General features: G+C 40.2%; 1 protein-coding gene across 1 annotated transcript in view; it reads left to right on the top strand.

Moving 5' to 3' along the window:
- Nucleotides 1–24,593, top strand: part of fam91a1 (family with sequence similarity 91 member A1) — a 32,731-nt gene that overhangs the window by 5,141 nt on the left and 2,997 nt on the right. The window contains exons 4-21 of the mRNA XM_041809211.1: nucleotides 1,165–1,222; nucleotides 4,799–4,866; nucleotides 5,154–5,267; nucleotides 6,122–6,212; nucleotides 8,103–8,165; nucleotides 8,341–8,447; nucleotides 8,576–8,614; nucleotides 11,502–11,614; nucleotides 11,879–11,988; nucleotides 12,332–12,444; nucleotides 12,542–12,628; nucleotides 12,741–12,870; nucleotides 17,296–17,444; nucleotides 18,051–18,185; nucleotides 19,965–20,078; nucleotides 22,209–22,281; nucleotides 22,871–23,017; nucleotides 24,424–24,525. Coding sequence (XP_041665145.1) covers nucleotides 1,165–1,222; nucleotides 4,799–4,866; nucleotides 5,154–5,267; nucleotides 6,122–6,212; nucleotides 8,103–8,165; nucleotides 8,341–8,447; nucleotides 8,576–8,614; nucleotides 11,502–11,614; nucleotides 11,879–11,988; nucleotides 12,332–12,444; nucleotides 12,542–12,628; nucleotides 12,741–12,870; nucleotides 17,296–17,444; nucleotides 18,051–18,185; nucleotides 19,965–20,078; nucleotides 22,209–22,281; nucleotides 22,871–23,017; nucleotides 24,424–24,525 — 1,813 coding nt within the window. The remainder of the gene's footprint in view (nucleotides 1–1,164; nucleotides 1,223–4,798; nucleotides 4,867–5,153; nucleotides 5,268–6,121; nucleotides 6,213–8,102; nucleotides 8,166–8,340; nucleotides 8,448–8,575; nucleotides 8,615–11,501; nucleotides 11,615–11,878; nucleotides 11,989–12,331; nucleotides 12,445–12,541; nucleotides 12,629–12,740; nucleotides 12,871–17,295; nucleotides 17,445–18,050; nucleotides 18,186–19,964; nucleotides 20,079–22,208; nucleotides 22,282–22,870; nucleotides 23,018–24,423; nucleotides 24,526–24,593) is intronic.

The following is a 24,593-nucleotide window of genomic DNA, read 5'->3' as shown; positions in this document are numbered from 1 at the left end:
TTCTGTTATGCTCAGACATGTGACATGTGCACCGTGCAAAAGAAAACAATAAAAACACATTTTTCTCGATATAAATAGTTAAAGGGCATGCTCAAACAATGGCTTTATGAACAGCTTAACTGTTGTTGTGTGCACATATCCATACAAGAGAATTCAGTGTACATCCTGTGCTCATAAGTATGAGTCATGCACTTCACGTTGTGCAATTTGCTCAAAAAACTTCTGCATACAAGGGCAGAAACTTGTCTTGGACTTGCATTTGCAAATTTAAACATTTTTAACACATGGTAGTACATTAAAACAAGGCACACTTTTTCTGACCATTTGGTGATTCTGTTTAGGAAATATTGGGTATGTCTGTAACATGTTGAGCTGTTTTAGGAGAACACGTAATGTTTCTGGGTTGGCATCAGTCAGGCACTAGATGTCAGTGAGAGTCTGGTGAAGCCTCATGCAGTTGACACACAGACACCTTAAACGACAGCACACACACTAAGAGAGAGAAACAGTCTTTACTGTTTCAGCTGTTTTTTGCAGCCAGGACAGACTTTTTCTTGGCTTCTGACCCTGTAAATTAAATACAGATATGTTCACACGACTTATTTTGAAATGTAATCCATGCTTTACATGTAACTAGGGTATTTTGTGGAAAGTTGTAATCACAGTTAACTCTTTTGTTGCATCTGAAGCTGATAATTGTTGTCATCTCTTTGTGTAAGATAAACATCCATCACTCTGCACCCTTATATTAAATAAAATGCACGTGTGCGGATGCCAGCTGCCATATTTGATTGTTCCTCATTCTGAGTACTTCTCATTTCATCAAATCTGACCCATGTCCCCAGCTTTTAAATGTTAAAATCCAAACCATTGAGTGTTGATTTCACACTTAAAAGACTTCACCCGTTTTTCTGTGTGTGCTAAACTAAACTTGACTGAGTTTTAATGGTGCCCACTGAACTGCCTGAAGGCTATGTCATATTCTGATAATCCTTCTTTAGCACTTAATGAAAACTCTGAGTAGAAATTAGCAAGGCCGCTGAGATTTGCTAATCCTGTTATTAATCAGAGGCAGAGGGACACAGTAAGGGTGAGAGGAAAAATGAGTTTAATTCTCCTTCTCCTTGTCTCTCTTTTCTCCTTTTCTTTTTTCTGTGCCTCCAGGATATTATGAACAGCGAGAAGAGTTACGACTCCCTGCCCAACTTCACTGCAGCCGACTGTGAGTCTTTTTTTCTCCTCTCCCTCCCTATCAGAATGTCTTCACTGGGGTTCTATGAGCTCCTGTTCTCATTTACATGTTTCCCAGCTCTTGGGTGTAAAGGACTGCCATTTTAGAAGAGAACATCCAGAGAAAAACATGCATTATTAGGGGAAGCTTAAGCCGGGTGTACACTGTGCGATTTCAAGCTGACCATACGACAGTTGTGGCAGAATGTCATCTCACACTGTACGACGCACGACCATCGCGCATGAGTTGTGTGCTCACACTGTATGATCAGACAGTCGTGCACGACCTGAGTGCTCACACTGTGCGACTGAAGTCGGGACGGACTATGAGAGAAACCCATGGAGTTTCCTTTTTAAAAAGACTCAGTCACTCAGGGTGAAGTGTTTCCATTCACTTTCCCTCTCTCCCCCCTCTATCTCCTGCTCTCTCTCCCGCTATCTTTCTCTGTCTTAGACACACATACATCATCACCTCTGTGTCAGCTGCAGGTCTGTGGAGAGGAATATTTCCTGCTCGTTTATTTCTTTTATCATAGTGGGGGTGCATCAAAAAGTAATTCTAGCTGTTGTCATGGTAATTTAGGATGTTGTCTGACCATTTACAAAGGAAAATAATCCCCCAAAGTTGTTTATTCTGCTCACGTTTCTGCTCTCACTGTGAAGTGTTTGGAGTCGTACGACCAAAATATCAAACTTGCCAGAAATCCTTCCAACCAGTCGGGAGCAGGTTGTAAGGTTGTAAGGTCGTAAGGTTGTAAGGTTGTAAGGTTGAAGCTGGGCTGTGGTCGGCCGTCGTATGCCCCTGTACACAGCATGACAAATGACGCCCAATCCGACTGAGAGTGCGACTCTAAATTCGTGGCTGAATCGCAGGAAAATCGCACAGTGTACACCTGGCTTTAGGGATTGAAAGAAGGTCATGAGGTGGCTGGAGCTTTTCAGCAGAAATGCTTGATTTGGTTTAGATTATAAAAAAATTATTTTGAATGTGCAAAACACAAAAAATGAACTCAAAAACAAGCAGACAAGGAAAACATTATGAAGGAGTTATATTTGGTTAATGTGCAAAAATGAAATAGGAAAATTTTAAGATTTTCTTTGTATATATGTAAAACAATACATTGATATAATTACTTTATGATATCAAAATACAGATTTATAGCTGTGCTTATCTTTGTCAAAATTAAAAGTTGTTTTTTAGTTACAAATTTACTTAGAATATATACAATAAATGAATACAGCTAATACTTATAGAAGAAAAATACTAAATATAAAACTATAAATATGTAATATTCATAAAGAAATAGATCTATGTTAAAAAAAGAAAACATCCTAAACAACCAAACAAAGATGTAAACAGTAATCCTCCTATACCAGTGGCTCCCAAAGTTGGGGTTCGGACCCCCAGGGTGGTCATGAGATGCTTAAGGGAGGTTGCAGGATGCTTTCCAAAAAACAAAAACAAGTTTAATATCACTTAGAGTGATTTATTTTATCCATTATTGTAAAAATATTGTTAAAATGGGTTCAATTTAAAATAAAAACTAGTTATTAAGTGAGATTTTTGCTTATATCTAAGTAAAATGTACAAAAACTACCTAAAATGTGAATTTCTACCTGATGCTTTGTGCAACATCATTCACGTTAACCACCTTCCCTGGAAGGTGGGAGTCCCCGGTCTCTGACACTGTTACTTTGGGGTCACTGTTTGAAAAGTTTGGGAATTGCTTTTCATCAACTTCAGGGGTCCCCAGTTTAATAAGAATTAAGCTGATTACATGAGTTAATTTATGTACTACATAGTCATATACTACTAGTATAATTTCTAGTCATTATATTTCATTACACTGACCATAAGCCACATTACTGCATTTGTTGAAATAAGATTTAACGTCCTGTTTTTAGAAACTTAACATTCACTTCTTGTGTGCTGGGCTGGCTTCCAGTTTAACTCATTCAAACAAAGTAGGCCACATTTTTGCTCAAAATTTCTCAGTCAAAGTTCTTCATGTTGTTTTATCAGGTGAATAGATAAGTCATATGAAATATTTTAACTTGAAATTGGATAAATAGAGCTGATAAGATTGGAGTTTTTGCAATATGCTTGGATTTGCAACTCAAATCAGAATTTATGGCTTTGTGATATGTGCAATGAGTGTAAGATTTTTGTGTGTGGATAATGAGGAAAACTGGCATAAACCCCACACTGTTTTCTTTTTTAAGACTTATTTTGGACTTTAATGCCTTTATTTCAGTGGAAAGTGGGGAATGGCTTGTGGAAAAGGAGCCACAGGTTTGGTTGGAACCCAGGATACCTGTGTTGAGGCCTCCGGCCTCCGTGCATTAGGGACATGGGCAAAACCACTGGTGACCCTACTCATGGTGTTTCAATGGTTTCAAGAGAAAGAGTTTTCAAAAACCCTCAGACTTACATGTCTTATAAACCTAAATGGATTTCTGTGTATTTCACCAGAACACTGTCTGAGTGTTTTTTAGATTTGCAGTTATAAATCACATTTCACAGTGAATGAAAAATCACCCCGAGCAACAAAAGCGTTCAGTTTGTGACGTGTTTCTGCATCACTAAGGAGCGATTTTCCATAGAAGAATTATTACACACCAGATTAAGCATGCGTCAGTTTTCGAGTGAAGTGTACTCTCATTCCTTCTCCTGTCATGTGAAACGGGCTTTGGCCCGTCTGTGAGACCGAGTCCTGGCAGTGTACGACCTCCACACTGTGTAGACAGAAGGCTGCCAGCAGGCCACCACGCTGCTCACAGGAGGCCTCTCTCCTCTCGTCCTCCTGGAGCAGCGTTGGGAGTGTGTCATGCAGAAGTGGGTGGATGGATAGACAGTAGGAGAAAGAGAGAGCGAGCGTGCAACGAGAGGTTTTATGTGGGTGGCTGTTTGTGTCTGTGTCTTGGTGAAACAGCAGGAGACGTGTGTATGATTCTCCTGCGTTAGGAGGCAGCAGAAATGAGAACATCCCTCACTGCTCCCTCCGTGTTGGCTGCCATCCCTGCACATTTGGCTCTGTTGTTTCCAGGCCTGTGCATCACAGGAGCTTGGTGGGAATTAGAGCTACAATTTGCAGCCCTCACCTCTAAAGAGACCGTTAAACTTCCACCCAGGGTTTTTTTGACACAGAAAGTATAGGATGAAAATGGACACATGCTTACTGGTGTTATTTTAGGACATTGGTGCATGTGCCATTGTTGGGTGCTTGTGTTTGCAGGGAGTGTTTCAGAAAAGGTGTATGTTTTTGTTTGGATGCATTCCCTCTGCACATTCGAGATGAGTCACTGTTTTCACTCATGAAGCTCTTTCTCTCCAATATGAAGCTTAAAATTTCCAGAAGAACTTAATTCTCCAGCTTGCTTTTCGCTCTAATTCTTCCTCTCTTTTTTTGTGTAAAGCCTCACAGACTGTAATTGAAAATCTCCTGAAACACTTTTGCATGCAGCCAGATTTATTGGCTGCACCGTTAATGCTCAGCAATTACAACTTCATGGGGAGTTACTGAGAAATGATTGGTTTTTACTGACTTGTTAATTTTCTGGTTGTCAGGTCTGCGGCTGCTCGGCATCGGGAGAAACCAGTACATCGACCTAATGAATCAGTGCAGGTCTTCCAAAGTAAGACTTGTTCTATCCTTTTCAAACAACCCTTTATAGCACAAACCTTATACATTAGATTGATATGTTATTAGTGCTGGAAATTTAGTGAGTGTTGCTTTTTTAATCTAGCTGTGAATCTACAATATCCATTGAATGTAAAACTTTCAGTCTTAAACACCATCAAACACACTACTGGAAGTGATTTAGTCCTTTTTAGTTTTTCCTTTGAAACTTTACAGCATTTTTAGTAGATTTTAGTGACTCCATCTCATCTTGCCTGTGCACTCGTTTGTCTCCTTTTTCAGAAATTCTTCCGCAGAAAGTCAGCGAGGGACCTGCTACCAGCCAAACCAGTGGAAATCTCTGTGGAGCCGTGGTGGGTCGCACAGACGGGCTACATCACAGAGGACGATATCAGGGTGAGATATGAGCTTACGAGAGTAACTGAACACTAGAGTTTCAGCTCTGAGAGATGCATTGTCCCTGGAATGCCAAAAGATGCTTTTAGAACGTCATGGAAAGGCCTGTGAGGGACGAGGAATAAGACGCTGCCTTTTTCTTATGACCCAAAAAGAACCATCTATTGGAATGTGCATTAAATTAGATAATTCTGCTTTATCTGGTGAAGAGAGCTATCTCACATGCCTCTGCTTGTTGACTGCACAATTTTTTTGTTCAGCTCAGGTCTTCAAAAGGTCTTAAAAAGTCTAAAATTTGATTCTTAATAGTGTGAAGAAACCCTGAGTACCACTAAATAGAACTTAAGTGCTTTATTTTTTTTTGATGATACAGTATGTGTTCAGAGATCATTGTTTAATATTTCTTTAATTGTAGCATGCTGGGATAGATGAAATAATACTGACACAGCAGTAGGAGAAAACTAATTCTGTTCATTCTGTTAATAATATGACATTTCGTTTCTCCTTATCTTTGTGCTTGCTGTTGATCTTTAAAAACTGTGAGATTCAGGTGTGTTAGCTTAATTTTTAGCCCATACTCTTATTGAAATTCACATTACATGCCAAGCCTCTGTTTATCCCATGAGCCCCTGCTGTGCTGCGTGTGCAGAGCTCACCTGACTAAAAATAAAAGATAAGTAGTTTCCAACACTTCTTCTTTAGCAGAAAGGATAAAAGAAACACCTAAAACCATTTGGTTAAAATATGCAAACATATTCATCCTGGCTGAGTCTGCACTACCACTGTCTTAACATCCATGAAACTCTCACATGTGCATGTGTGGTCTGAAAAGTGTTTCCTGTGTGTCCATACAGATCTGTTCTCAAGCTGAGAAGAAAGCCATCGATAAGATGATTGATTCTGGACCTCAGCTAGCTGGATCAATGGAGTACAATGTGGTTTTAAGTGAGTCTCTTTTACAGGCTACTTCTCCTGTTTTGTACTTTGCTGTTAGCTAAGTACTGCATGAAAACTCACAATGGTAAAAAGCCTCAACTCTGTAAAGGCTCTGCTCTAAAGATGCTCCCTGGGTTGTCAAGCAGCTTTGACTCCAGGGAACAAATGGCTAGAAACCACCACATGGATTTATGACAATGCATATTGAATATTGTAGAATTAGTTCAAAAGCAATTAATCCATAGTAGCATGAATCTGAATATGAGGGTGCAACAAGCTTTATGCTATAAAAGAGGAGGCTGGGGTGGGGAGGTTAAGCTTTGCCAGCAGCAGTGTGATGCATCAGCATTGATGCAAGCAGGGATTAGTGAGAAGTACATCATTTAAATACACCGCTGTGTCAAGAGAAAGAGCTGTGATTGGCTGTGGGAGCTTGGAGACGATAATGGGATCAGCTTGCTGTCAGCTGCGCACGTTTCCAGGCGGTTTTAGATTTATAATGAAAACTTTGTGTGAAGATGTGCATGCTCAAATCTGAATAGTTTCTGTGCATGCCAATGTGGGGTTTTTGCCACACATGTTATTTTAGTGTGGATTCTTCTTCTGTTTTATAAATGAGAACCGTGGTGGCTTGTAATGCTAGAGAAAACATACTGATAACTGGACTCTGACTGAGCTGCTGTCTGGTACATATCACTCTGCACACTGAGTCTATTATTTTCAGATGCGCCTTCCAAATCCGTATCAGAGAAAAATCTGGCATTCAAACCTTGCACGCTGAGTCTGTTGCGTCTTATTTGTATTCACTGCAAAAAAATAGCAAATTTCGTCATACTGGGACAAAAATAATCAGCGAGGATGTGGCTCTGTCACTCCTTTAACATCACTCTGGATTCATCCATCTTTGAGGAGATCTTCATACAGCAACCACTCTTGCATCATAGCGCTGAGCCAAACTGGAGAGATGGAGAACAACCTTGAATCGGCTACCAATGGATGCCTTTATTTGTTATATTTCCAATGGTCGATATCCACATAATGCACAAGCGACCCATGATGTCATCAGTCACACAATAAAATGCCTTGGATTGATGTGAAGATTTGCATTAAATCAAACCTGTTCAGAAAAAATAATGATGGACAGAAAAATTTGGCGATGGTGTGCAACAATGATTAGAACATGAGATCAATTTTCTTTTTAATGTGCAAAAAAAAAATCAGAAAAAATCAACACTCAGTGTGCAAAGGCCTTAAGTACCAGCTATGATTCGCATGGGCACTGCAATCAATGAGCGCATATAAACCAGAGATGACAGTGCTGTATTGATACCAATTTACTCCCCACCACTAATTTACAGTAAAATGTTTTAAGTTAAAGGTAGTGGGATAATTATATATCGGCACAGCAAACTCTGAAGCTTCACTTTGCTTTAATAAAACTGCTGATGTGAGTTTTATTTTGGAAATTAAAGCATAAATTAATTTTAAAAAGTTTAATTGATTAATAAGTAAACTAGAGACAGAAGTCTTTTTAGCTTAAGTGTGAACATGGAGGCTGACTCCAATGTTACATTACAGGAGATTATTAAAGACGGAGCACGGGGATGGAGGTTGTGTCTGTGCAGTCTAAACGTTAATTATGGAAGAGTTTGACAGTAATGAACCTCTTCCTCTGACTGAGTTGGAACAAATACAATTAAATACAATTAAACTCAGGAGACACAGGACAGTAAGAATATGAGTCGCTGCTTTAATGACATCTGATTGACTTCTATTTTTCTAGTACACCAGCACATGTCTGTATGGATTACTAAAATGTCAGTCACATGGTGGATAAGCTGTTGGAGAATTTGTTGGAAACAATATGTTAGAGTTTTATTCTTTGTTTTTCTTCTCCAGGCTTGTACAACCGAGGCTTTATTTATTTGGACGTTCCCATCTCTGATGACAGCTGTATCTCAGGTAGAGTGTGATTGTGTTTTATCCTTTATTGGTAACCTAGACTAATAAACTTATGTGACACTTTAAGAACATCAGACTGCATTATGGGTAATGGACTTACACTGGTCAGAATTGATGAGTCTTAATGTGCATTACTTTACTTTTTCAGTCCTGTCTCACTTTTGCCCTCTTTCAGTGCCGCCGTTGGAAGGCTTTGTCATGAATCGCGTGCAAGGGGATTACTTTGAAACACTTCTCTACAAAATCTTTGTGTCCATCGATGAGCAGACAAATGTCGCAGAGGTAAAATGATTATTGCGAAGTCTGAGATGCTGTGCTCATTCAGTGTTACCTAAACTTATGTTTTTAAGTATAAATGTTTCGTGTCTTTCCCTCTCATGATACATCCTTCCTGTCCCAATGACTCTCAGCTGGCGAACGTGTTGGAGATCGACTTGGACTTAGTAAAAGTAAGTATGGAGAAAGTGAGAGCACCAATGTAATGTGAGGACCATTTTTCAAGTACTACTTTTAAATAAAACGCTTACTACACAGAGGAGTTAACCTTTTGGGTCCTGTTGGAGTATTAAAGAAAATTTTGAAAATGTATTTTTGAGGATTTCGTCAAAAAAATGATTGAACAAGGTGGAAGGTTGGCATCAGTCAGTATTACAAAAGATGATAGGAAGCACAGTTGCCTGGTAAAAGAAAGGTGCATAACTTAGGGAAAAAAGGGGGAAACCACTGCACTAGGCCATCTGTGCCCTAATAAACCCATTTTAATGAAATTTGTTAGATTAAATTCAAGTTCTAAAGGTTTACTATGGTAAGATTAGATAGTGCCAAAACATTGGGAGTCTACAGTAGGATTGTCAATACTTGTGCTTTGACACAGTTTTTATCAGGTTGCATCTGTTCACCATCACAGTTCATGTAAAATAAAACAATGAAAATATGACTGAAGTATAGACTTTTAGCTTTAATTGAAAGGGTTTTACCATTTAGGAATTACAGCCATTTTATTAACAGTACCTCTATTACCAGGGGATTAAAAGTAGTTGGACTACTAACTGTCGAACAGATTATTGCTAGGTTTGGTCTACCACCCTTTGGAGAAAACCCCGTAGTACTGCTGATACAGCACCAATCCTCATGCTCCCTTTACCCTCACTTGATAAACAAGACTACGAGATACTTGAACTCCTTCACTTGAGACAGGGACTCACACCCCACCTGGAGGGAGCAGTCCACTGTTTGGACTCATCACCTGCTGGGACGGGCATGGTGGCCAGGTGTAGTGTGGACCAGGTGGCAGGCAAATTTAGCAGCCTTTGCGTGCCGGCCCCTGGTGGTGTAGACCGACATCTTGGTTGTTTTCTTTCAAATCCATTTTTCTGGTAAATAGGTGTAAAACGGTAAAGATGTGTAGCTGTCCAAATGCTAGTTAATCTAACTGTATTATTGCTTTGATTTTACTATGTAAAACATCTGGTTTTTAGTATCTTTTCATAAAGTTGTCTTATAATGTTTACTTTGTCAGTTTGTAGCCCTGCAGTTGGAAATTTCTCCACAGTTAGGTTTCTACTTTCAGGATACAAACTCAGACAAGAGCCCACGTGGGAGGTAGACCTCCACTCACACACAGACACACAAACATGTTGCTTCAGATTAGATCCATTTTGCCCTGTGACTCTGCCTCAGGGCTAAGCGGCAACAGTTGAGTCTGTGCTCCAGTTTGACCAAGTTTCCCTCATTTCCTCTTCACCCTTCATCAGACACTGAGCCAAAACTCCCTCTGAGTGTTTTGACCTTCAGCGTGAAGAGCTGAACTCTGCCGTCCCTCAGTCACATCGAATCTCTGACGCAAAAAAACAGCACTTGAGAGAAGTGGCTGAAGGCAGCGGCTGCAGGAGGAACTTTGTAACTCCTGAGATGATTGAGACGTCTGAGAGGTCTCCACTATGCATGACTTTGAGCTGAACTTTCTCCGGTGTGATGACTACTCTCACAACCTTAGACACTTGAAACTTGTGCTTTCTTTTATACCATAAGAGGTTGAGAAAGAGTTGACCCCAGCCTACACCTGTGGGGCTCTGAGGTACAGAAAGTAATCAGGCTGGCTGTACTTGACTGTGGTGGCGTATTCAGTCTGAAGAGGAGACTTAAAGGCAGCCAGCAGTTTCACCTATTTTATTCCTTTTCTTTTTAAAGTAATACTTTATAATAGTGCTCCCTCTATAACAATTATCCAGGTCATTTTTTGGACTTCACTTAAATTCAACCTTCACATTTTATCTGTTGAATTTTTCATAATTCAGGGATTTATCTAAAGTAACTTCAAACAGAAGGTTTTATATGTCTATGAAGTTTTAAAGGTGATGTAAAGTTGCCTTTTTTGCAGTTGAAGGTACTGATACTGTAGTCAAACACTCTAAATTGCAGATGTATGTTGACTGTTTCATTATTGCCATTATACAGTTCAGTGCATCTCAGAAGGCAGAATATCATTTAAAAGTTTATTTTCCCGGTATTTTAATTTCAAAAAGTTGAACTTTCATATTTTGCCCTCATACATGAAGTACTACAGAACCACAAGGCCAACTGTAACTCCAATAGTGTCTGATTTTTACTAGAATTGTATCAAAGTTTAAAATTCTGATAGTTCTCCCGGGATTTAATAAGTCCAGCCTATCAATGTACCTACCTACTGACCGTCCTACTGATCTACCAAGCTACCAGGAACGCACACAGATATCCAGTTAAATGGTTAGACTTGTATGTCAAATTAGGTGGGAAAAAGCCATTTTTAAGACTTACCTTCCAACCAAACAACCTACCCACTGATCAACGTGCCTACCTACCATCCCACCAACTGACCGACAAACTTACCTAGTTGTCTACCTACCAGCTGATCCATCTACCTACCAATCTGCCTACGTACCTACCGACCTGCCTTCCTACCAACCACCTATCTACCTATCTACCACCCTACCTACCTACCCACCTTCCTACCTATCTACCTATCTACTACCCTACCTACCTACCCACCTACCTGCTGATCCACCTACCTATCTACTGACCCACCTATTTACGACCTACCTACGATCTATGTACAGACCTACTGCCTACCTATCTAACTACCTTCCTACCAACCTAACTACCTACCTACTGACCTACTTACCAGCATACCGACTGACCTTCCTACCTACCAACCTACCAGCTGACCTCTGAAGGTCCAGGATGATGACAGATCATAGGTTGTTGATGCAAATGATAGCTTGTGACACGATTCACTTTATGTTCCTGTTGCTCCAAGTATATGGGTGTCTTTTTACTGTATTTCTTCTATTTCCTCAGAATGCAGTTTCCATGTACTGTCGCCTTGGCTTTGCTGTGAAGAAAGGTCAGACATTCGGCTCAGACCAGCTCCACCCCACCTGGAAAAATGCCCCGTCTGTCAACAGGCTCAAGTATGTGCTGGATGTGCAGGAGGCAGACAGAATAATTTTTTTTCTTTATATGAATGTGCTGAAACCCTTTTGTCCCATTAAATCTGAAATTAAAAATCAGATACAGTCAAAGATTTGAAGTTTAACATTTTTATTTTCAGGATTCCTCTCTCATTTGACAAGAAAATGATAATCCACCAATAGAACTTTATTCCTCAAATTGTTGCATAATTCAAATCAACATCCACCCAGAGTTTAGTAAAATACCTCTGTTATCTGTGTCAGGAGCACCATGGACCCTCAGAAGATGCTGCTGTCCTGGGAGCAGGGCAGTCCTGTTATGGAGGGAGGCTCCTCTGCCACCGACACTGACACAACCAGCCTGGAAGATCAAGGTCTGTCTGGCCACACACATACACCTGCATTCACCAGACATACACATAAAAACAAATGACCTTGTGCACATGCCTGTATGTATCTCTTTCCTTAATTCAAGTGTTTTAAAGCAGACATGCTTGTTAATCTTGGAGAAAGCTTGTTGTGTCTCTGAAAGTCAATCTCATATTAACAGATGTTTTAATCTAAAGTAAATTAATGTACCTCTGCTAGGCATTATTAATTTATTGCTCAGACTGTTGCTAACAATGAAATTAAAATTTATTACTGAGATAGGTTGTATATATCGTTGTAAATACATGTTGAGTTTTTCCCAATTGTCTGTGACATCTCCGTCTGCAGCAGACACAGCCAGCGTGAGCAGCCTGAGCATCCCAGCAGCACCTACAAAGAGGATCGCCTTCCTGTTCGACTCCACCCTCACAGCCTTCCTCATGATGGGAAACCTGTCTCCGGTTAGTGAGTATATTGAGTCCAGCAGTCAAAGGGTTTAAGGACTGAATTCTTTAACACGTCAGACTTTGTCAATCATGGTTGTCCTTCTCATGTCAGAACCTGAAGAGTCACGCGGTGACCATGTTTGAGGTAGGTAAGCTGTCTGATGAGACGCTGGACAGCTTCCTGGCTGAGCTGGAGAAGGTGAGACTGAAGAGAATATATTTTGTTTGTTTGTGTCACATATTTAAGAACAGATACACCTTGTACTGCACATGCACACACCTTCTTTTGTTTTTTTTTTTTGTGCATCAAGGTGGAGAGCACAGCAGAAGGCGAGGCCCAGCGTTACTTTGATCATGCTCTGACTCTGAAAAACACTATCCTCTTTCTACGCTACAACAAAGAGCTCACTCAGGACCAGGGACCAGATATCCCGAACATAGGTAATCATGCAGATACATCCTCTTTTGTCCAGACCTCATACACACCTTTACATATGGATGAGGATGAAATGATCAAATATGATGCAGATGCAGCACTGATAGAGAACTGGAGCAGGTGGTCATGTTACTGCTGGACGGAAACTTGTCATAAAACTACAGTTGAGGGTGAAATTTTTAGCCAACCCTTTGGTAATTTTCATCTTTTTCAAAGTATTCCCTAAGTGGTTTCTGCACACAGAAACAAAATTATTAAAATAAAAAACCCCAAACTACCAGGGTCTGAATGTCTAAATGATGATCCCCTGATGCTAGCCGTCAGTTGTGTCTCCTTTTTGCTGGATAACAGCCTGCAGTCGTTTGTTATAGTTTTCAACAGGTTTCTGACACGTCTCCTGAGGAATCCCAGCCCATTCTTCTTTGGCCAATCTCTCAAGTCCTCCCAGATTTGATGGCCTTCTGGCATGGACCTTGGTCTTCAGTTCAACCCACAGATGGGGTTCAAGTCAGGGCTTTGGTCAGGCCAGTCATTAAGGTTCAATTTGGTCTTCTGGAGTTAGTTCTTCACCAGGAGCCACAGATGTTTTAGGGTGTTGTCCTGTTGAAAACAGACGACCCAGACCCAGTTCAGCTGCTGACTGCTTGAGGTTTTCCTTCTAAATCTTCACATATCCGTATCTCTTTATGATTCCTTTCACCTCTACCAGATTCCCAGTTCCAGACCCACTGAAGCATCCCCACAGCATAATACTCCCACTTGTGTTTCACTGTGGGGATGGTGTTCTGTGGGTGATACGCCTCTCCCTCCTTTTTCCAAACATCACCAAGGTCTCTGTGGTCAGAGAGCTCTAGTTTGGTCTCATCTGACCAAAGGACATGCTCACAGTATCAGTTTTTTGTCAAATAATTTTGTTTCTGTGTGCAGAGTAAAATAATGTTATCATTCACAATAAAACTAGGATGTTTGGGAAAATTGTGTCAAATATTCCTTACTCTATTTGACATTTTCATAGGGGGGCTAATAATTTCATTTTCATCTGCATAGTTAAAAAAGGCAGACAGTAGCTTAAATTTCTTTGAATGTAATTTTAAATGGAAAAATGTTGAGTAAGGAGATTTTTTAGCTTGTAAGCTTGCAGCAGCTTTTTTTGGTTTTCCAAAGTAACTTTTCTGCCAGGGTTTCACATTATCAAGGAATAAAAGCAAAGATCATTTTGAAATAGTTGTTTCAAAGATATTTTTAGACCTGCATAAAAGAGTTCGAGTTAGGGATGAAGAGTAATTGTGTTAAAGGGACGGAAATGTGCAAGTTTACTTCAAACAGCTAATGGCTCATTATTTCCACTGTTTATTTTGTGCAGGTAATAAAAATTGTGAATTCTAAGCAAAGTTATCATAAAGATCTGGGTTTAAATCAGTTTTTTGGTGAGGAATACTACTGATGATTTTCGGTGAATCATTGTCTCTTTTACACTTGAATTCACCCCGAGCCTGTTGGTTAAAATAGACTCTGAGCTTTCATTCTGAGCTTCACGCTTCTTGAATGACCTCCACCTTAGCTTGTCTGTGGTCTTACAAAGTCAATAAGCAATGAAGCATTTTGAAGTTACTTTTATGTGACAGCTCTGAGTAGGGTTGGTGAGTCTTTTAAAGAGGATGTCTGTCTTTTTTTTTGTGACTCTATCTGTGTGACTTTCTCACCCCTCACCTGAGTCTGAATACCTTCTATAAACACAGCCACATATTTCTGATCTTCAGGCAGACTGTGAGAGTGAAGCTGTATTGTTCTGCTCGTGTCTCTAGGGGGAGCAGCAGAGAAACTCTCTGTGTAGCTTCCACAGTGTCACCAGATGCTGTTTGTTTGCTTTGGCTGCTTGCCTCACTCCTGATTGTCTTATCTCTCAGCCCTCCTCAGCCGCTGCTCCAGGCGAGAGAACGCTCTGAGAGGCTGCTGGCGGAGCCACAGTGATACAGAAGTCTAGTGATGATCGTGGCGTTCGTTCATTGTGGAAGTGAGGGAAGTTTGTGCTGCCAACAAACCTCTCTGTAGGCAAAGACAAGTCTTTGCTCTTCAGTGCAGCGCTGCATAGGAAAATAAAATCTGATTCTGATTGACACCACGCAGGCTGTTTGATAAGTCTATAGAACATTAGACAGTTGAAGAGTTAATGTCAAACTGCACAAAAAGCAGGTAAAAAGACTTAAGACACAGTGCCATACATGCCGCAGTGTCTTTATATTTTATATTTGGCCTTTCTGTGGTAATGTGTTAAATGAGCTTGAGCTTGTGTGGCAATTTTCTAGTCTTATGTTTGCTCAGAGCTCTTCTTACATATTTAGTCATTTACCACATTCACACAGCAATAGCAGAGGCGTCTATGTAATGTCTCCATCAATATCAGTCAATCCCACTCATACACATTCACACTATGCTTACATAGTGGGAGAAAATCTGGGTCTCAGTGTTAGGCCCACAGGGGACACAGGGGATCAAATCCTAATCTTCTGGTAGAGAGATCACTGACTTTACCACTGATCCACAACCATTTACCTTCCAGAAACATAATAGGCTTTCGCACATGTAAAACAGCCAGCCATTGTTTTAGCAATTAGAATACAAATCTTACTGTTTGTTTTATAGAGAATCAAAGTAATCTTATATGAGATAAAGCTTTTTGGTATGAAAACCATCGACTTGTGAACATTTTAATCATGGATGGACCTCCTGCCATCATAGACAACACCACTCTAAAATGCTGGCTGTGTAGACGCATGTCAAAAGCTCAAAATCAGCACAGTGCATTCAGAAAGTATTCAGACCCCCTTGGCTGGACCACTCTAGGACACTGACAAAGTCCTCTTTGTGTTGTCTTGGCTGTGGTCTTTGGGTCATTGTCGCATTGGAAGCTGAATCAGTCTGAGGTCTGGAGTGCTGCGGAGCAGGTTTTCATTTAGGATATCTGTATTTTGCTCCATTCAGCTCTTCCTCAACCCAGACCAGTCTCCAACTCCCTGATGCACCCCCACAGCATGATGCTGCCACCATGCTTCATTGTTGGGGTGGCATTGGGCAGGTGATGAATGGTACCTGGTTTCCTCCAGACTTAATGTTTAGAAATGAGGAAATGAGGCCAAACAGTTCAACCTTGGTTGCATCAGACCAGAGCATCTCGTTTCTCACAGTCTCAGAGTCCTTCATGGGCTTTTTTGAAAGCTCCAAGCAGCTTTCATGTGTTTTTCACTGGGGAGAGGCTTCCATCTAGCCATTCTGCACTTCAGCCCAGATCAGTGTAGGGCTGCAGCGATGGTTGTCCTTCTGGAACTTTGTCACATGTTTACATAGGATCTTTGGAGCTCAGTCAGAGTGACCATCAGGTTCTTGGTAATCTCTCTTACTAAGGCTGCTCCCTGATTGCTGAGTTTGACCGGGTGACCAGTTCTCGGAAGAGTCCTGGTTGTGCTAAACTTCTTCTGTTTAAGAATTCTGGAGGCTGCTGTGCTCTGTTTCTAGTGACACTGTTTAACCATGGACGGGGAATTCACTCTTGCTTGTTCCGGATGGCAATCTCATCTTTGATGCTAAACGATGGCTTGATGGTTAGCACTTTTGCCTTACAGTGAGAACCGCAGAGGACCATTCTGTGCACACACTTGTTCTCTCCATTTATGTATGTTAGCTGTGTGATTGGCTGGTGACCAATCCAGGGTGTAGCCTCCCTCTCAACCATGATGGCTGGGGACGACTCCAGCCCTTGTGACCACGAATGGGATAAGAGGTCTAGATTATGGATGCATGGACTGCAGATTTTTCCCTTTAAGTAACATTTTTAAATCTAAAACATGTATTCTGCTGCAGTTTGATGCAGGTATAGAAAAATAGGTTGTCAGATCTGCCAATGGGAGCAGGAATATCATTACCTAAAGATTCTACATTTTTATGTGGAATCCCTGATTATCAATCAATGTATAAACAATCTCCTTAGCTCAAAAACACCTCTTTGCCTTTAAATTTACATACAACATGTAAATGTGTGTATAAGAGCTTTAAATGTCAGCCTGATGCCGTCCTCTTTTGAGAGGATTTTTTTACAGGTCTCTTTAGTGTGAACACTTCTCACCTCTGTGGTGAAAAGGAAAGAGGTGTGTTCTGAAATAGGGAAGATGAACTAGCTGATTCTCTATCTGCCCTTTCTTCCTCTTCTTTGTACCCAGAAGTTTAGTCATGTTGTGAACTCAGTTGCATGCTTTCTTTTGAGAAATCAAATTACTTCATCTTTTCTCTGCTTTTGAAGATGTTGAGTGTAGCTTAGCACAAAGAGTAAAAAACTTACTACCATGTTCAACCACTTTAATTATTAGTTTTATAAGCATTGCATTTTTCTGCCTCTTTCACATGAAACGTTGCTGTTCTTGTTTTCCTTTCTTCAGGTTTCCCACTGGACATGCTGCGCTGTGAGAGCCTGCTGGGTTTGGACCAGGCCACCTGCAGCCGCGTCCTCAACAAAAACTACAAGCTGCTTGTCTCAATGGCACCACTCAGCAACGAGATCAGACCCATCAGCAGCTGCACGCCTCAGGTATGATGCCTGCGGGAGGCAGAGCTGAGGGATGTTGTGTGACGTGCTGGGCTGTTGTATCAAATATTACCTGTGTTGGAGCCGTGTTTGTCTATTTTACTCGCCAGTTCGTGTGCGTTTGAACGTGTGTGTGCTCTGTGTTTGCTGTCTTTCTTTGTGTGCTTTTGTGAGCCCAGAGTTATTTGTGTTGGCTGTGGGTGCTCAGCCTTCAGTTGCCCACGACAACAAAACTACACAAAGAGAAAGAGAGAGGGAGGAGGGGAGGAGAGGCTCATCGGTAATTCCTCTGCCTGGCCACACTCCAGATTCTAGCTGAGCTCAAAAAGATGGAGGAAGACAAGTTAAACTCTGGTAGTGCTGCTCATGCTGATGTTTATTCTCACACCGCTGAGACCCAACGAAGCAGAACTTAATGAGCTCTTCTCTTTGTTCACATCTCTAAAAGCAGCTTCAGCCTCTGCTCCTCCAGCACAGACACGTTAAATCATACCAGTTTCTTTTTTGTGGAAGTGTTTACATGATAACATTTCTGATAAATATAGGCCTATGCATCTGTTTTTCCCTTCTAATCATAGATTGGTGTGTACATATTTGTTTCTCCTCCAGCACATCGGCCCGGCCATCCCTGAGGTGAGCTCCATCTGGTTCAAGCTCTACTTGTACCATGTCACCGGCCAAGGCCCGCCCTCTCTGCTGCTCTCCAAAGGCTCCAGGCTCCGCAAACTGCCGGATATTTTCCAGGTGAGCCTGGTCTAATGATTAACAAGTCGGTTAGGATGTTTGAGCACAGGTACAGGGCTTAGGGAGTAAATTTGTGCTGGTACTCATACGGTTTAAACATATTTTCTAATATCAGATAACGGAAACTCCAGTTTTTGATACAAGAAAATATCCTTTGAATTTGACCACAGATATGATTGGAGACTTTTATTGCTTTGTGACACCTTAAAAGTGTGACCTTGAAGTTTCAGCTGGCATCGGATTCCTACCTGTACCGACTTTGAAAATGTTTTAATCATCCTGGGGGGGCAGATGTAAATTTGAATGGGAGATTATCATAAGAGGATGAATGTAAATGAGACACTTTATGAGAACACTGCAGCATCTACTGCTGCAAACTCTTTGGCCTTTTTTATTATTTAAACACTTTTCTTCACCTAAAATCTTTGTTTTGGGTATAGAGGACAGACACTTTTGCTACTTTTCCTTGCAATTTTTTTTGTGTATTTTGCTCGATTCTTGTGTCAAGGGAGGCATCAGATTATAGGAAGAGTATTCTCATTATAGCTTAGCATAATGAGGATGAACAGAAAAATTTTCAGTTACCTGTGCCAGCTACAGTTTATTTAGACAGTATGCAGACCCCCTTCATGTTTTGCAATGTTTCATCCTGATGCTACAGTCAAAATTATTTTTTCTCTCATTAATCTACACTCAGTACCCCATTATGACAAAGTGAAAACAAAAATTTAGAATTTTTGCAAATGTACACTGTAAATTTAGCTCAGGTTCCTCCCATTTCTGTGGATCTTTCCTGAGATGTTTCTACACCTCGACTGGAGTCCACCTGTGCTAAATTATATTGATTGGACACGATTTGGAAAGGCACACACCTCTCTATAGAAGGCCTCACAGCTGACAACACATATCAGAGCAAAAACCAAGCCATGAGGTCAAAGGAACTGCCTGCAGAGCTCAGAGACAGGATTGTTGACAGGCACAGATCTGTGGAAGGCTACAAAAAATGTCTGCTGCACTGAAGGTTTGCACGAGCACAGTGGCCTCCAGAATTCTCAAATGGAAGAAGTTTGGCACAACCAAGACTCTTCCAAGAGCTGGTCACCTGAGCAAATTGAGCAATCGGGGAAGAAGAGTAGTACTAAGAGAAGAGACCAAGAACCTGATGGTCACTCTGAATTAGCTCCAGAGATCCTGTGTAGCGATGGGACCCAGTTCCAGAAGGACAACCCGCTTGAAGTTTTTGCAGACTTCAAGCGGGCTTTTGTGTGTTTTGCGTACTGGACTTCTGCTTAGCCACTCTGTCATAAAGTCCAGATCGGTGGAGGGTGAATTTAAAGACAGTAGCATCAGGCTGCATTATAACAAAAAAATGAGTAAAGTGAAAGGGGTCTGAATACTTTCTGAATGCACTGTATGCATGAGTTCTGCCTCAGGTTTGATGTTGAATCTACATGCTAAAGCCAGAGCTGAAACAGTCAAGTCACTTACTTAATTTGTTTCATTTTGCAGGTTGCATCACATAAGTAAGGTTTATCTTGACAAGCTCAGCTTAACATCCAAACTAACAAACATGTTGACAACCAGTCACTTACAGTACACAGAACTCTGCACCTGCGTAGGAGTAAGAATTAAGTTGTAGCTTGAAAGCTTTAACTTACGCTGAAATAATCTCTGCTTGTGCAACAGGAATACATGAACTCCTTATTAAACAAGAAGTTATATTCAAACTAGATTTTGCTTGAATTTACTCAGAGCTGATGCTTTTTTCTCCTTGTTCAGGTCTATGACAGGTTGCTCATCACATCCTGGGGTCACGATCCTGGAGTCGTCCCCACATCCAATGTGCTGACAATGCTCAATGATGCACTCACTCACTCTGCTGTGCTAATCCAGGTAAACACACATATGATTCCCAATTTTACCTTCAGGATGTTTCTGTTAGTTGAAGTTTTCTGTAAATTGAACTTGAGAACATTGCATAATTTCATGCTACATATTAACCAATGCTGTATCATGATTGCATGATAATCACAATTCCTGACAATTTTGCAATACTGCTTGTGTTTAAACTAGGGGTGAACTGATATTGTTTTTGGGAACTGATACTATAAGACTGATACTATAAGACTGATTACTAGTTGCTCATGAAAAAATAACAGATACAGTGCTTAACAAATTTATTAGACCACCCTAACCCTAACCAAAGTAAGGTTTATGCCACAGCTGCCCTAAATTAACAGCATTGGTAATTACCAAAATCATTTTTTATGTTTCTGCAATGGTTAATACACCAATATGTAGAAGCTCTTTAACCGAAATGATATTTTTAATGCAAAAATATAATTATTATTGTTATCAATGAATTTTCAAATGTACTGATTTACAAAAAAAAACCCCTGAAAAAATAGTAAAGCACATTAATATTTCTTGATTAATATGCCAAATTATAGTTATTTACTTGCATTCCTGAACAGAAAAATTAGTTTTAGTGGTTGAATGTTATGCTTGATTAATTTCTGACTTCTCAGAGAAGCCCAGTGAGCCGGCTCAAATTTGGGTGAATTCAGTTTGAAATCCAAGGGGATGAATACTTCCCCGCTTCCCTCACTTCCCCCACAGTTTCAAAAATCCTGGAGGAAACCCTGCAGGTGGTCTAAAAAATTTGTTAAGCACTGTATTTGAAACCAATATTCATTTTCAGAAAAAAATGAAAATTTCAAATTTGAATACGTATATAATGATATGATAAACACCTTTTGCAGTTCATTTATGTGTTAACCAATAATGTCAGTGCCCCCCACTCAAGAAAAGCAGCAAAACCAAAAGTAAAAATGTCCAAATACAAGTATGAGTTAAAATCTCACACATTAATAAATGTATTTTTGTCAAACAAAATGTACTCAGTGTGATAAAAGCAAACCAACATTTCAGAATAGTATACTGTACAGCTAGATTCTAACTACTGACCACTTCATTTTTACTGATTATTAAGAAATATCATTAAACCCCTACTCCAGATTTAACAGCTTTTCTCCCTCAAGTTGTCATAAACATGCTGTTAAAGGAAATGTTGATGTAGCATTTAGCTAATTTATCTTGTCGGTTACTGGTTAGACTGGAATGACAACTGGGGGCCTGGATTGTGCGAAACATAAAGGCTTCAAAGGGTGACATCATTAAAGGCAGGTGATGTAATGTTCAACGTGGAGGGCTTTTACCCTCCATTTTTGCCTGATAGTCGGCCATAGTTGGTCATATTTGGAAAAGTGTGTGGAACTGTCAAGCGAGGGTTAGGGTTCCAGAAAGTTCATTTTTTGTTTCGTCACAGAATATTTTTTCAAAAGTCTTAAGAATCATCAGGATGTTTTTAGTCAAATATGAGACAAGACTTAGGTTCACCATTGTTCACAGTTTGTGAAATATGGTGCCGGCTCTCATCATGGTTAGCTGGAGTCCCAAAGCCGTAGAAATGGCTTTGTAACCCTTTCCAGGTTCTTGAATTTCTTTGAATGGTGCTATGATGTTTTGCTTTTTTGAAATCTTTAGCCTACTGTCCTTTGTCAGGCAGTTTGATGATCTGAAACATTTAAGTGTGAAAAAAATGCAAAAAACAAACAGGAAAGGGCAAATAATTTTTCACAGCCCTGATAATCCACAGAATGACAGGGGAACTTCAGGCTTCATAATCAGAGTTGTATATTAAATACTTAAGTCTGTAATGACCTGCTCCTTTAAGCACAGGTCTGCTTTTCTCTGTGGTGATTATCATCATGGTTTGTTGTCATTATTTAATATTTTTAAGGGCTGATTAAGGTACAGAGACTCTCTGTAACTTTGCATGTGAACCGTGAAAGTCATAACAGGGATGATTAATTTGCATTAAAATAATTAGCATTAAAGTCTCTACATACACAGCATGTGTTACCGGTTAACATTGACAGTCCTTGTATCACATCTTTTGTGTTTTCAGTGATAACATGTTTGTGTATACTGTGTGATTCGTACTGTGTATGTTACTGTCAGGGTCACGGTATGCACGGCCACGGAGAAACCGTTCACATCCCGTTCCCCTTCGATGAGGACGATCTGAAAGGCGGTGAGTTATGAGATACAGTAAGCTTGAACATTTCTGCAGACTGCACATGTGCTCATTTTAGGCCAGATTAAGAGGAAATAATACCTTTATTAAAGTAATTCAGTCCAATTCCTGAATTCCCTATTGAAGAACATTATTTTACTGAGTCATACAGAGAGAAACAGGATAATGGATGTCAGCTTTTAATGAATTTGAATGTCAAAGAATAAGTGATGCTAAAAATGAAAATTTCCCTCTGTCCTTGGCTTTTAGCATTTACAGCAGGACTTACTCATAGTATTAAACGTCATATAATTGTATTATTAAGGAATAATAATGTTCATATTGTTGAAGTCGAGCTGACTTAGAAAAACACTTCTTCCTTCAGACGTCAGACATCACAAACGGACTTAACTTCCTAAAATCCTTCTATTTGTGTATCTTGTCTTAGCTCAACTCTTAACCCTGGTCTCTCATCCCTTTAATACTTTAACTCCCAGGATAAACACACGAGAGAAAATCTGATTCAACATGAGTTCTGAGCTCTGCAGATATCAATCTAGAAGGATCTAGAAGCAACACTCAGTGTTTGTGTTCTCTTTCTGTGCAGAGTTCTCCTACTCCAACATGTGCACGCACAAGTCCCTGCAGAAGCTGAAGGAGCACGTTGACCTGGAGCATCAGTGCGGCTACATCACCATGCTAAACTCCAACAACAGGCACCGGCGCCGGGCCAGCGACACAGCAGAGTGCAGAGGTAAATGTGGGACAAGGCACAAAGTTAAATCAGTTAGGATGTCCTCACCTTTGATGGCTATTAGCGCTGATGGTGCAAATTAGATAGAGAGTGCTCACAGTCCACTTTAATTATACTGTTTGTCTGCATAATTGTAGCCTTGATTGTGATAGCCTTTGGTAATGGACATGGATCGAACAGTGTCAGCCTTTAGTTTGAAATTTACTGATTAAATCTTCCTCAAAGATCAAATATTTTGTTTGAAATAGATAACCGTGCTAATGCAGAGGTAGTTTATTTTGATGGTGATGATAATAAGGTCACCAAAATGTTTCTGTAGGGCAGGAGAGAAGCTGCTTATTTATTTAGCACCAGTTCATAACAAATGTCATGTGAAGACACTTTACAAAAATATAGGTCCAGACCAGTGTTGTCCAACCATTTTTCCTTTGAGCCCCCCTACATGTACCTAAGAAAAGCGGAGCCCCCCCAGGACCTAAGAGAGAAGAAAAAGTGACACACTGTCACCAAAAATCAATATACATTGTAATTGTTTCACTGATAAAAACCTAAATAAGCAGTTGCATGTTTTTCTTATCAAAATACCTTTATTAAGAACTGCTTTTTTATGGTTTTAGTCAATATTTGCAAATCTAATTTTTGCAGCCTCAGAGCAGACAAAGGTCCTCCCTCCCCAAAATCTTTGGCATCTGCCCTGGGGGATCCCGGACCCCAGGTTGGGAACCAATGGTCTAAAGTTATGCTCTTTTTTATATTATTTATAGAGATCCAACATAAATCATAAAGTATTTGTGCATTCAGCACAAATACTAAATATATCAATCTAACACAAAAAAACACTTGATTGACAGGAAATAAAAAATGAAATGGCAATGGAAATGAACTTGAAACAGCTGCATTTCTAAAAGACGTGGGCGCTGAAGATGTTCCTGGTTGACCGTTTTCTTCATAGGTCAAATACTTCGTTATTCAGACCAACCAACACAGATAAAGTAGACAAATGTGAGTGCCCTTTATTTAAAATTGTCTGCTGATCAACTTTTGTTATTGTTATTTGGTTTGTAGAGTGTGGCTAATGTTAGCAGTGCTAGCAGCTCCAGCTTTGGGTCCACCCTGCAGGTTAGCTTCCACATGCCTGTGCTGAATGTGGCTACTCTGGTTGATACTCCAGTTTTATTTCAAATCAACACAGCCCACCAAGTGATTACCGTATTTTTTTTTTTTTTTTTTTTTTTTTTTTTGCTCAATCAACCTGGACCATCTGGTGGAAATGCAGCTTATCTGCTCACTGTGCTTGTTTATATCCGTGCAATAGAGTGAGAAGAGCACGCTCTATTAATCAAGAGCTTTAGCCATTACCAGAAACTTGCCTTTTCTTGAATGGAAACCTGTTCCTTCTCTTCAAGGGGACACACATCTGGGTGGAGGATTGGACACAAACGGCAGCACTGAGTCCTTTGAGCTTGTGACAGAGGAAAACAACGGGGACGGCAAAGGAAAGACAGACAGTATGTTATAAATTTGAGAATATCCCTAGCATGCTTTATTTGAAGGTGTGAGTTGAATGTGTTGTTTA

The sequence above is a fragment of the Cheilinus undulatus genome, linkage group 16 (genome assembly GCF_018320785.1).
Source record: "Cheilinus undulatus linkage group 16, ASM1832078v1, whole genome shotgun sequence".
In the NCBI taxonomy this organism is placed as follows: Eukaryota; Metazoa; Chordata; class Actinopteri; order Labriformes; family Labridae; genus Cheilinus; species Cheilinus undulatus.
Note: the sequence above shows the minus strand (reverse complement) of the source record. Positions and strands in the feature narration are given on the sequence as shown.